We start from the raw sequence: 14,242 nt of genomic DNA, 5'->3' as shown, positions 1-14,242 counted from the left end.
TGAAGGGGAAAGTGGCTCCTCAGTGTTCTAATAGGGAAGCATGTGATTAGGGAGCAGGGTGGGGGCAGTGGTTAGTCATATGCACTTGGAACCAGAGCTGAGGTTTGAGTCAAGTGCCAAGGGAAAAGGTCGCTGCCAGAGACCAAGTCAGGAGGAGACGCTGGAGTTGAGTCTGGGGTAGGGTGTAGGAGCAAAGACCTTGAGCAATGCAGGAACAGATGGTGGTCTGGGATAAGGAGAAACAGGCTGCAAGGCAGGAAACAAGAGTCAGGCACATAGGTAGGGTGTGTAGTAGCCCAGCCAACCAAGGATTCCTCTAGTCACTCAGACAACTTCCTATTCTTCTTTCTGGTTTAAGCAGTGCATCTAAGCCAACTAGTGGGGCTAGACAGCTTGACATCTCCCCCCCAATCAGGAGCTTTGTGGGTAGGGCCCTATGCAAGCTAGAGCTTCACTAGCCTCCTTCTCCCATCAGTCATTCAGATGAGCTTCTGGGTGGTGGCTGGGGTTTGAGGCCCATGATCCTTCAGTGCCCCTGGGGCTAGAGGTGGGTGATAGAAACCACTAGGCCTAGCCCTAATTAGAAGTGTGCTGACTTGCGTCTCAACCTATCTTGAAAATGGAGGACTTTCAGCAAGCTTTGACCAGGTCCCTCTCACCAAAGGCTCTTAAGCAAACTAAGCATTCTTGTCATAAAAGGGAAGGTCATCTCATAGTTCAGTAACTGGTTAAAAAGACAGGAAACAAAGGGCAGGAATAAATGGTGAATTTTCACAGTGGAGGGGGTAAATAGCAGGGTCTCCCAAGGATCTATGCCAGACCACTGCTGTTCAACATATTTATAAATTGGGGGGGGGGGGGGGGGCGGAAGATGGGGAGGGAGAATAAAAAAAAAAGGTAAACAGTGAGGTGGCAAAGTTTGCAGAGGATACTAAATTACTTAAGATAAGTCCAAAGCAGACTGTGAAGTGTCAAAAGGATCTCACAAAACAGAGTGACTGGGCAACAAAATAGCAGATGAAATTCAGTGTCGATAAATGCAAAGTAATGCACATTGGAAACCATAATCCCAACTATACATACAAAATGAGTCTCAATTAGCTGTTTCCACTCAAGAATGAGATCTTGGAGTCATTGTGGATCGTTCTCTGAAAACATCTGCTCAATGTGCAGCGGCAGTCAAAACAAACAGAATGTTAGGAACCATTAGGAAAGGGAGAGATAAAACAGAAAAGATCATTCTATAAAGTCATTGTACACTCACACCTTGAATACCATCTCTAAAAGGATATATTAGAATTGGGGGAGGGAAAAGTAAAGAGAAGGGCAATGAAAATTATTAGGAATATGAAACAGCTTCCATATGAAGAGAGATTAAAAGAGACTGGGAGTGTTTAACCTAGAAGAGACAACTAAGGGAGTAAGATATGAGAGTCTATAAAATAATGAATGGTGTGGAGAAAGTAAGTGTTATTTACCCCTTCAAATAATGTAAGAACCAGGGGTCACCCAATGAAATCAACAGGCAGCAGGTTTAAAACATAAGGAAGTAATTCTTCACACAACGCACAGTCAACCTGTGGAACTCATTGCTGGGAACGTTGTGAAGGCCAAAGATGTAAGTGGGTTAAAAAAAAATTCTGGAGGATAGGTCCATCAATGGCTATTAGCCAAGATGGTCAGGGACACAACCCCATACACTGGGTGTCCCTAAACCTCTGACTGCCAGAAGCTGGGAGTGGGGATGATGGGGTGGATCACTCGATTCATTGCCCTGTTCTGTTCACTCCTCTATAGTATCTGGCACTGGTTACTGCCAGAAGACAGGGTACTGGGCTAGATGGACCATTGGTCTGACCCAGTGTGGCTGTTCTTATGAATACCCATCAGCCCATTTTCTTCAGGAGCTGCTGACAATTTTGTCTTGCCTCCTCAAATGTTTGAACTGAGGTTTTCAAAGCAGTCTGGGCTAGTGGTTGTCAACCATTTCACAACCCTTTCCTTTCAATGGCAAAAAACTATGTTAACACAGAAGTAGTAAGCTTGCCTGGCTGCATTGAGCAAAGCTCAATCAGAAAACCAGAAAATGCAGCGTTAATGGTGCCCATGCTACCTTGACTCTACCCTCTTTTAGGAATGCCCTAATATGCCCTGTTAACACATACGTTTATGCTGCCAACCCCACAGTTGCTGAAATGTAAGAGCTCTTCACCACCTTTTACAACCCATTCACTTTCACCACAGGAGGACTGTAGAGTACTTACAAGAGTTGAACTTTAGCTCATATAAAATGTTAGGAATGGAAACTAACTGTATTTCTATATTAGCACATGCACACTAAAAAAAAAAGTTAAATTGGTAAAATTCTCTACTCCTCATGTTTAGCTAATTAAGTCTCCCCTCCTGTTCCCTGAATTAGTCTTGAGGCCCTCATTTGCTCTATTCTTCTCCCCCGACCCCATTTCATCCCTCTCCTCTAGTGCCCTTTCCCATCTATCTAGCCTTGTGCCCAACATGTGGGCTCTGCCTCTCCGCTCTGTCTACCAGTTCCATTCTGTGGATGCACCAGCAATCTGAGCTGTAGATCAGCTGGCCATAGCACAAGACACTCCCCAGTACAGAGGGGGCAGTGCCACCTGGTTGAGTTGTTTTAGCACAGTGGGTTGGCTTGTGAGCATGACAGAGAGTACAAACTTGTCACTGGTGGATTTTAGTTGCTAAGGAGCTCCTGTTCCCCTTGTACCAGGGCATCACGATATAATTTTAAGCCACTGGCCTGCTGGGGCGCTCAGATTTCCATGGTTTTATTTAGGCATGAAAACTTCCAGCCAAGTTAACAAATCTGCATGAACAGAATGGAACAGACTTTCAGTGTATGTAGGTCTGTGGGCTGAGGGTGGGAGAAGGGAGCTGAAATTATTTTGGAGTCCATCATGTGTGATTGGCAAGACCAACTAGCAATCAGCACCTGCTGCAACACATGGTGACATTTCTTGTCAGATGGACTAGTGCAGAGTGATTAACATATGGGCAATTCCTTCCTACACCAACATCTGGGATTTCTCAAGGGTGTTTTACTTCAAAGGGAAGCTTGTTTGGTTTTCTCAGATCAGTTCCACTTTTGATTCGTTTGGGTCTTGCAAGTAGCCATAAAAAAAATTGGTAGGTTAAACTGGTGTAATCCTGGCCAGCTGCTTCCTTCCAGTTTATGATTCTGCTATCAGTGGGTGGAGATGATGTTTAGACCTAGGTCCAGCTGAGTCCCAGGTTGGAGTTTGGGTCTGTGGCTAAGGCCAGAGAGTTTGGGTCTGAATTTGGAGGTGTTGAAATTTTTGATAATTGCTCTCACAATATTTGGATTCCATTGATCTGGGAAAAGGTTCCTTCCAGTTTTGGCACCACCCAGAAAAAACTCTACAGGTGTTTACAGATCTGGGATCTCAAACCTGCCTTCCTCCGCTCTGAAATTCAAAAAAGAGGTTAGGTCTGAAAGACTTGAGTTTTGTTTCTTCCTGATTTATCTGTAGAGTTAGCAGAGGTGGTTGTCTAAAAGGCAGAGCAGAATTATCCTCAGTGTGACTGTGGGTACATCAGGACATTTTCCTAGGGCAGGAACCAGCCTGACCAGGGTAGCCTCCTCTACAGATGTCACTGTATTAAGTTTTTTTTTTTCCCCCTCTAGGGATGGGATTTTCAGAAGGGCTGAATGTTGGCCTACCTCTGCTCCCACTAAATTCACGTGGGAGTTTTACCACTGGGAGCAGAATTAAGACAGCACCTTCCCTGTGACTGTTTAATCTGATGTAGTCATAAATTAGTTATGCCCATTAAAGCTCACACTTGCTGTGTCAATGCTTCTTTCCAGGTCTGCTGATGTTTGCCATCACACACATCCTGTACTCCTCAGCATTTGGGATGAAGCCTTTGGACCTGAAAGCTGGCTTTGTGATGACCCTTGTCTCCAGCTTCTGCTACACCTTCCTGTATTACTACCTCTCAGGCCCATTCACCTACCTGGTTGCTGTCTACATCGCATTGATCGGCTTCATGGGGTGGCGCGCCATTGCTGGGGTGCAGCTGTGCAATGACCTCTGGACTTGGACCAAGCTTTCAGCCTGCATCGGAGCAGTGCTTTTCATGGTGTCAGATCTGACCATTGCAGTTAACAAGTTCTGCTTCCCGGTGCCCTACTCACGTGCCATCATCATGGCCACTTACTATGCAGCCCAGATGCTCATTGCACTCTCAGCTGTGGAGAGCAGGGATGAAGAGGACTTCAAAAAGAGGAATTAGATGGAACGCCAGCAGGCTCGTGAACTGCATGGATTATAACTGGGGTGCTGTAGTAGCATTAGTCGCTGAAGGAGATCTCCATCTCTCAAGGTGCATTGGTGATAGAGATTTTGCTTCTTTAAAGCATTATCTTTGGGTTTTTTTAAATCTGACTCTCCTTGAATGTAATTTACTTCAGTGTGGAGACCACACTGGAAAATTTAGACTGCTCCTACAGTAGCTACTCATTGACCTTTTCCTCTTGGAAGCTTCAGGAGTCCTCTCTAAAACATTGTATTTGTTAATCCTGAAGCTGGTTCTGAATGTTATGGAAGGAGAAGGCTAATTTAAAGAGACCGTGAAAAGAGGCTAGGCAAGTTAAGAGGCTTGCCTTCCAGCCTGGGCACACATGTCCCAATCCCAGCTAAGGTGATAGGGATGTGACAATGAGCTTAGGTGGTGACTAGACTAGACCCAAGTTGTGGCCATTACAAAGCCACTACACAGGGTGCAGCAACTGACAGCCTCTGCTCAAAGAGAGCCTAGGAGTAGCATAGCAAGAGGATAGGTAGTGCAGGTCAGGGCTGAAGTACATTGGTAAGAATTGGGTGGTGGGAAACTTGCACTGTACTGGATTCTAACCGGGGCTCTTTTGTGAATTCCAAACTCATGCAACTTCCTATTTAAATGCCATTCAAAGTTTGTGCCCAACGTGAATGCTGCTGAGCATTTAGTATGCTATATACTTGCAGAAGCAACAACAGAATGCAATAACATTCTGAACTTTGAGAAAATGGGAAGTGAAAGGCATTTGAAGCAGGCTGGGTTACAATGAAAGGATACGTGCATGAAAGTTAATGAGCAGTTTTAGCAGGCAACTTTCAGCATTTGCTTACCTAGGGTAGTCCTGTGGCCATGTGCTAAGATATATGATGGAACAATGGGTCTGTCTTTCAGCATCAGACCTCACCCCCAGTTATCAGTAGCTTTGTTGACTGAATTAATAAGCCTGGTAAACCTCCTGCACCTCCTCTGTAGGTGTTGAGAGCTCTTGAATCAGTGACAATGTTTGTGCCAACCCCAAAAAACTCCAAAACAAAGGCAAAGTATTAAAACACAAAGCATATAAAGAAATGCACACTGGGATATAGCATACTTCGATCACTGTGAAATTACTGCAGACCCAAGTTTATAGATGCATCATTAGTGTTAACAGGCAATTGTTTTAACTGTGAGCTTGGCAGATTTTCAGGGAAACCTATTTATTCAATTAAGGCTAGTAGGCTTCTCTGTATTTGCATGTCTACACACTTGACCCTATACATATGTGCACAGTAGTATGGTATTAGGAGCCACCATACACAACCTGAGTTGGGGTATTCTGTGCTTTGCATCACACTTTTGGAGATACATTCCACTAAGAAATCATGATTTATTTTTTCCTGGGCTCACATTCTATCCATAATGTGGGAATTGGGAGACTGGAATTTGACATTTAAGCATTTATTGCTCAGTATTTACAGCTGCTAATAAGTGAGAATACTCTGCATATTTGCACATATTTAATACACTCCTTACTCGGGGTATTTTATTTGTCTGTGAGCATTTTCCCTTACCTACAAAGCCAGCTACGTAGAACAAGTGTCTGTTTTTTGCCAGTCAATGGCAAAGAACCAAGTTTGTGCCACTTGACTTGGCAAAGCCCACTTTGAGGCTAAACCACCTGAAAAGAACGATTCTGTGCATTCAAACCAACTCACCCACATTTCTCCTAACATCGTGGAGCCTATAAGAAAAATTAGAACCATTAGAGATGGGAAAAACCTATTTCCAACCAACCCAAACTATTTGGCAATCTTATCCTCCCCCTGCCATAGCAAGAGTATCTCTTCCATTAGACTCTGTTAAAGGATTCTGGGGAGGTATTTTTAAATTTCACAATTATAATTTTACTTTTCAATAGTTCCTTCCCTCCTGCATGCTGTTTAATTTATTGTGGGTTGCTCACAAGTGCTGAGCTGCTGCTGCCCCTGATTGGTCTTTGATGCATGACAAGTGGATGCAGAGGCATTTCCTATGGATATACAGTGATAGTGCATCAAGGGGGCTTTCCTCTCCCCTTCCCAAATCGGATGGTGTCCCTTGAATGTTTGTTTTGTGGCCCTTCCTCCCATGGTACTCACATGAGTAGTCCTATTGATTCTAATGAGACCATACCGGTGAATAACTGTTCCTACATGTGAGTGAGGAGTTCACAAGTGGGCCCTGTCACAGGGTGCTCTGCTCACCACAGGATCACCCCTACTCCTGGTGGTTCTGAGGATTAGCTCTACCAGACCAACACCCTTTCCCATAGTTGCAATCCACCTCTCTGTCTGCAGCCCCTCTTTCACTCCAGGAGCTGCTGCTTCCTCTTTGTGATTCAGCTGTCCAGCCAGGTCATTAAGTGGTTTCCCCTTCCACAGGCAGTCCTCACACCCACTGGACTGACAACATCACTCCAGCAGTCTTCACGTTTGCTGCCCTTAGCCCTACCGCTCTGCAGTGGTTGGTAGGGGAACCCAAGCCTGCCCTCTATTTGGGGTTCCAGGCCAGGCCCCTGTACTGAACAGTTAAGGCCTGGCTCTTTCCAAACTTACTGCTCTCACCGCAGTCTTCTTCCTACTGTGAGTCTTCTCCCTGACCTCAGGAAGTGAGACAATAGACTTCCTCCCTACTACCTTCTTACACTAGCTCCGTCTCCTGGCTTTGTAGAATGCTTGCCTATGCCCTCACAGGTGATCTTCCTTCTAATTAGCTTCCTCCAGTCTAAATCTCCCCTGTTTGCATCCTAATTGGTTGATGAGGCTTGACTAGGCCTAATGCAGCCCTTCCTGTGGGGAGTACCTCTCATCATAGGCCCTATGCAGTGAGAGCTTTGTTTTTGCACCTGGCATTTCTGAGCCTGAGCCTGCAGGTTTCTCGTAGGTCAGTTGCCATGCCCTGACTGAGGACTTGTCTACACATACAGGCTGCAGCAGCACTGATGCAGTGCGCGGTTGTAGCACTTAGTGAAGACACTACCTATACTGACAGGAGAGCTTCTCTCATCGGTGTTGTTCTGTCTACGGCTGCAGTTCAGCTGGTTTAACTGCGTTGCTCAAGGGTGTGGATTTTCCACACCTCTGCGTGACGTAGTTCTGCCGACATAAGTCTGCAGTGCAGAGCAAGCCTCAGTTTCTGCTGCAGCCCTGCTCACTATGCCCCTTGGAATCCAGCAATAGTCCCTTTAGTTCACATGCTCCTCTAGCCTTTGCTCTTTGTGGGGTCTCCCAGCACTGTTTTCCCTGTTATTAAGATATTGAAAGTAAATGGCAGGTTTTTCAGGACCAAATATGACACAAAGAGACACGGTCAGATCCAAATTAGTCCCAAATGTAGAGTTAGTAATGGTATCCACAACTGGTGTAAGTGGGCCATTGATTTCTGTGGAGCTTTGCCAATTTACACCAGCTGCAGATTTGGCCCACAGTTTGCAAAGCCCTTTGGGCTAAACCCTGCTATCTACATAGTAAGACACTATTAGTCACTGAATGGTCTGTGCATTAAGTCCATGAATTGAAAGAAAATGGTCTTTATCTGTGACTGGTTGCAAGGGTGAACACACCACTTGTGCCAGGGAAATACCAGATGGGTGACCATCTCCTAAGTGCAGGTCCTCCACCGGACACCCTCTTCTCTTGTGTGTCTGTCTCAAAGGGAGATGCTGGGAGAGAGACAGGCACTGCTAGAACAAACCAGGCTGCAGTGTTGGTTTAATTAGAGAGCTACATGGGTGAGCACCCCAGAGTCTCTCAACCAGCCCCCTGATTTTATATTACATACAAACTCTTCCGAGCCAATAACGCTGATGGGGTGGCATTGTTTTGGACTCTTATCTGAGAATGCTGCAGTTTAGGAAAATATAATTCCACTTTGATTTAACCTCCTATAAAATATGTGGGCCTCCATTCTTTGGTTCACCCAAGGAGTGCTTGGCATAGGCTGGAGAGGGGACAAAGATCTCTTGAAGAGACTTTTGCACCTTGCCAAATCTGTAGCCCTCTGGCCACATGGTCAGGCTCTAGTGTAAAGTGAAGTGGCCTGAGGGCTGCCATGATATAAGGCAGGGGTGGCCAACCTGAGCCTGAGAAGGAGCCAGAATTTACCAATGTACATTGCCAAAGAGCCAAAGTAATAGGTCAGCAGCTCCCCACCCGCCCGTTCCCAGCACCTCCCACCCACCAGCAGCCTCACCGATCAGCACCTCTCCCTCCCTCCCCGCACCTCCCGATCAGCTGTTTTGTGGCATGCAGGAGGCTCTGGAGGGGAGGGAAGAGGAGCTACGCGACGGCCAGCTCAGGGGAGGGGGCGGGAAGGGGTGGAGTGGGGGAAGGGCCTGTGGCAGAGCCAGGGGTTGAGCAGTGAGCACCCCCCACCACATTGGAAAGTTGGCGCCTGTAGCTCCAGCCCCGGAGTCGGTGCCTGTACAAGGAGCCGCGTATTAACTTCTGAAGAGCCACAGGTTGGCCACTCCTGATATAAGGGAACGCTGATCATGTCCCCCTGTGTGAGTGTTAGCAACAGAGGACAGCTTCTGCTCCTCTCCTTGGCTTGGTGATGCTCCCACAAACCTTCCTTCTCCTTGGCTGATGCGAAGAGCGCTCTCTCCTGGCTCTCTCCTGTGTTACAGTTCAGCTCACAGAGTAGCACTTAATCCATGGGACGACTGGCAGAGTACGGCACTATTCTACCTGAGCACGGCTGACAGGACCAGTGGGCAGTATTAGCAGCAGTGTGAGATAGGCCGCTGGCACTGAGAACACCCCACACTTTCTTTACTGACTAGTTTTCACACCCACCAGTAGCCCTACATAGTGGGATTCAGTATGTTGAACAGACATTTTGGCCTAGATCCCCAGTAGTACTATTCAGACTCTTAACTTCCATTGAGTTCAGTGAGGATCTGGGCCTTCCTTCCAAGGACTCTTCATATTTTAGAAAATTTAAGTACCATTGCAAAAGGCTGGGTTAACAATAGTGCCCCCCAGAAGCGTCTGCTGCTTTATAAACATACACCAGAAAGGTTAGCTGCATTACTGAGGGGGAACGCATTGTAAATAGCACAGGCCCCTGTAATCTCCTTCCTCTAATGCTGTTGCACAATATTTCCCGTATTCATTCACTCAAGGGATTGCTTCTGCTAGAGCGACCAGCTGTAGGAGGCATGCAGCATCTCCATTCATCAGTTTTGCTTGTCTTGTGATCCCCAGCTTGGCCCCTGCATCGCTGCTCTTTGTGGATGTCACCTGCTGTTACACAGGCCGCTTGTTTGCAACCCTCTTCCTGTCATAGAGCCAGCTAGAGAAAATATGCATGTACAGTGCTCTAACTGTCTGCTGGGGCCAGTGCTAGCAGGATTTGAGTGAATGGCTAATTTAAGACTTAACTCTCTCTTGGACTATGTCACTTTGGCATATCTGTTCTTCACTTATGTTCTCCAAGGATTCCCTCCCCTGTAAGAAAGACTGACATGCTCAGTAAAGGAGCGAATGGATACCTTCATTGAATGTTATAATCTCCCCTGCTCTGAGTTAGTAGGGTATCACTTTCTTCACCTCCAGAGAGTATTATTCTTCAGTTTCCGGAAGCAGTTTTAATTATTTTTCTGTAATTTTTTTTATCTCAGTTTATTTTACGATCTGCCAATCTCAGGCCTTGATCCTGATGATGATTGCAGAGGGTTCAACAGGCGTTCCTAGGTGATCTGTCATTTTGAGAGGAGGGAGCTAGCATAATCTGAGCATGGGCCCTGTAAAATGCACTGCTTCTGTTGTGGGCCTGCACCGGAGAACTCTGAGAGAGTCGAGGGTTGCCTGGGGCATCACAGACTCAGGCTGTTAGAGAGAGTCACCCTGGTCTCTCGCCCGTCTCCCTCTCCACATCCCTTTAATCCACATGACTTGAACAAAACCCTTTTTCCTGAGAGAGCCTTTCTTGCTGGGAAGAGGCCAGCTGCTATGGGCACAGATTTGACACAGCCAGCTCCCATTCTTCTGATTAAGCCTGGGAAACATTGATGTGGGGGAGGGGTGCAGGTGGGCGTCTGTTTTAGATACTGTTTCCTGGGACAAAAAACAGTTCAACACTGGTGAAAGCAATCTGGGATTTGAAAGGCAGTGGCAAAGTAGGAATGGAGAGCACATAAATATCCATCTTGACTCTTTTCCGCTTCCTTCCTTAACTCTCCCATTGTCTCTCTTTGCCTTTTAAATTTGAAGGTATTGTTCTACTTCCCTTCCCCCCACTCCAAACACATACACAGCCTTTCCCTTTAGAAGCAAAATCTTTAAGGAGCATCATCCATTCTTAGGCGCGATAACGTTGCAGGAAGGGAGTAGAAGCAGTGTACGGTACATTGTATTCCTAATCCCAGCAGTAATAACTCCTAAGTACAAGAGGCACCCAGTAGTTACACACTGTATACCCGGGGTAGTCAATAAGCGGACCACTGGTGAAATCCAGACTGCCAGATGCTTTTGAACAGTCCCCAAAATCTTTTTATTTACTTATTTTTTTAAAAAGAAAAGGAGGACTTGTGGCACCTTAGAGACTAACAAATTTATTAGAGCATAAGCTTTCGTGAGCTACAGCTCACTTCATTGGATGCATACAGTGGAAAATATAGTGGAGAGATTTTATATACACAGTGCTCAGATAAATTAGTTAGTCTCTAAGGTGCCACAAGTCCTCCTTTTCCTTTTGCGAATACAGACTAACACGGCTGCTACTCTGAAACCTCTTATTTCTTTAAATATCTCTGGCATCTGGCCCTTGACCAAGAAACTTGGACCTTGACAAAAATAATTGACTACACTGTACTCAAAATCCGCTCTGAAATTCTTGTGGGTGATTAATTGAGGTTATATATACACTACAAACCACATCTTCCACTACTGGACTAACCATTAAGTGCCAGTAACTCCTTATTCAGGGAGACTAAGAGTGTGCGGAGTCTGCTTGATCTGCCTAGCTTTTACCCTATATGGAACCCAACTCCTTTACTCACAAAAAGCTCCTCTTGAAGCCAAGTGGTCTGATTTTCACCTCACACCATTGTTACACTCCTGTAACTCCACTGGGCTGGGCAGGGCCTTACCAATACCACTGAAGTCTGTGGAGCTACGGATGTAAAATTGGCATATAGAGGAGACTTCAGCAGAGCCACTCTTGATTTACACCAGCATGAGATCAGAATTGGGTTAAACGGGTCCTTAGTATTTAATACATGGTTTAGAAGAAGGACTTGAAGGCTTTCACTCCCTGCCCTTCTTTCCAGCATAGCTCTTTATTGGCCTTGGAGGGGAAAGTGGTCAAAACAGAGCAGATATAAAGCTCTGTGGCAGATGTCTCCTTCTCTATTTTGGGTGCATGGGAGTGGCAAATTGCCTAGTTTTGGCAGAGAGAGCTGCTCTTTTATCTGGAGAGGCAGCAGAGTTGAGTGGTCTGAGCCCAGGACTGGATATCTACAACTCCTAAGTTCTGAGCCTGGCTTTGACACCGATTCCTTTTGTGGCCTTGGTTAAGTCAGCTGGTCTGAAAGGATGTAATTCTGATTAAAGTCAATAGAGGTATGCCAGTTTACAGCAGTTGAGAATCTAACTCTCTGTTTCTGTTCCCCCCCATCTGTAAAATGCCTACCTACTTCACAGGGCTGGTGTGAGGATTAGTGCATGTTTGTAAAGCACCTTGAAAGGTGTAAAGCACTAGATAAGTGCTAAGTATTATTATACTATAGTATTCAAAATAAAAATGCTTCAAAGAACCTGCAGAAATTCACTTGAAAAAAGGTGACGTGAATAAATGTTTCAGTTAGATTTCTGCATCAGATGGAAAGCAAATGGAAAACAGTCATTTGCATGATCTATTAGGGAGGAAGCCAAGCCAAAACTCTGGACCCAGACACACCCAAACTTCAAGGGAAGGGGTTTTTAACAAGTCTGAACTCAGATCCCAAAGTTGCAAAAAGTTTCTAAAAGTCAGAAGCAAAACCCCAAGATGTGAGCATCACATCCCAATTTTGCAACGCAGGCTCATCTCTGAATGAGCTAGAATAAGCCTGATCCAGCCAAAACAAAGTATCCTAATTCTAGCTCGATTATTGCTGAAAATGTTGAAGTTGAACATGCTGTGGTTCTGTTCATCTTTTCTCAGGCAGAAAGTCAACTAGAGTTTAAGGAATGAGTTACAAACGGGATATTTAATTTCCTTTGATCATAAACTTTATTGGCTTTAAAGCCAATGGAGAGGGAATGCCCATTTTGGAATTAATTCCTGTCCCACTGTATGTAGGATGTGTACGATTTTCTGGATGAGAATGTGTTTGTATGAACAGCCACTGGACTCAGAACAAACTTATGAACAGAATTATGGCTCCAAAGTATGGCTCTCAAATGGTATAAATTGGCATAACTCTGTTGATTTCAAATCAGGCCCCAAACTGTAAATTATTTTTTCCAGTAGCACCCACACTGTGCTAGGTGCTGTACAAATACAAATGAAGGCTGAAGCGCTTACATTCTAAAAATGGGTGTATACCTGTGAAATGGACCATAATTCTCAAGCAGTAAAACTTACATTATTATGAACTCAAAGGCAAATACAATGCAAATTTTTATTGTTTCTTTAAATGTTTGATAGATATTCTTTTTCTTAGTTTGGAGGAAGTTCCGTTGACGATGTATTTTTTTCCTTTAAAGTAAAAATATAAAAATTATGTCGGTATACCTATAGATAGACTAAAAAAAAAAAAAAAAAAAGTGGCCAGTTGGCTGAAATGCCAAAATTTAAGTGGCTTGTATTGTATCTGTGGTGACACCAAATTGCTGTAGATATAAACTCATTAAAAGAAAAAGTGGATGAAATACAGGCTTGATGTGCTGTGGCCAGTGATAATTTGCTACTTCAGAACCCTTGTAACTAGCTCTGTGAAAGAGGGGGTCTAGGGTCTGCTTCTGCTCCTATGATACATCAGTGGGAGCAAGATATGGGCCTATGTTATAGTCCTACTGGCACTAAAATAGACAGAACATCAGGAAACTTAGCACCAGTAAGGAAACTATTATCTTGGCAACCTAATTAAACAACAAAAACAAAAAACAGACCTCCCACACTGGTTTCTTTGTTGAATCAGGACAATTTAGAAATCCAGGGCCCAAACCTGCAGTCCTTACTCAGGGCCTATGCAAGAATAGGCCCATTTTGTTTCCCAGATAGGACTGTTCATGGAATCCGCTGCTATTCGTTGTGGGGAAGGTTGGCAGAATCTTTCCCTCAGTGAAAAAATCCCATTGGGATAAGTGGTAGTTTTGTCTGGGTAAGGACTTCAGGATCGGGCTACAAGTCCTGACCTGTTAATCTCAATGACTCCTATATGAACTGAACCGCCTGTGTTCTGGTGAATTAAAGGCAAAGCATATTTTTAAAGATTTAATATACAAATCAAGCAGCTCCCCTTCTCCATTCACAGGCTCAGCACTTAGCCATGTTTTAAAGTGATGAGCACTTAACTAATCTATTTTGCCATCAATTTAAAAGTCACCACATGCAGTATGGCCACTTTGATACTATCTATGATGCATTTTTATGTTAATTTTACTATTACTCTGTATTTGGAATGTAGTTTTTCTTCTAATTTCTTGTATGTGTACCAATAATTAAAATATTAATTTACTTGATGTTTGTACTGCCTAGCTGAAACTACTTTTTGCTTGTTGTCTCTTTCCATGACAGTTTCATCTTGAAATACAGGTCCCGAGTCAACACGGTTCTACTTCAATTTTACCCAAGTAGAACTCCAGTCAATGGACCAGATCTTCAGCTACTGTACATTGTTGTAGTTCCATGCAGTGGAGCTAGGCCATTCTACTCCAGTTGAGGATTTGGCCCAGTA

General features: G+C 44.7%; 1 protein-coding gene across 1 annotated transcript in view; it reads left to right on the top strand.

Moving 5' to 3' along the window:
- The window catches only part of TMEM86A (transmembrane protein 86A), an 89,086-nt gene extending 75,059 nt beyond the window's left edge, over positions 1 to 14,027 (top strand). Inside the window, exon 5 of the mRNA XM_048855888.2 lies at positions 3,866 to 14,027. Coding sequence (XP_048711845.1) covers positions 3,866 to 4,293 — 428 coding nt within the window. The 3' untranslated portion in view covers positions 4,294 to 14,027. The remainder of the gene's footprint in view (positions 1 to 3,865) is intronic.
- Positions 14,028 to 14,242: the final 215 nt, after the last annotated feature.

The sequence above is a fragment of the Caretta caretta genome, chromosome 6 (assembly GCF_965140235.1).
Source record: "Caretta caretta isolate rCarCar2 chromosome 6, rCarCar1.hap1, whole genome shotgun sequence".
Lineage (NCBI taxonomy): Eukaryota > Metazoa > Chordata > Testudines > Cheloniidae > Caretta > Caretta caretta.
Note: the sequence above shows the minus strand (reverse complement) of the source record. Positions and strands in the feature narration are given on the sequence as shown.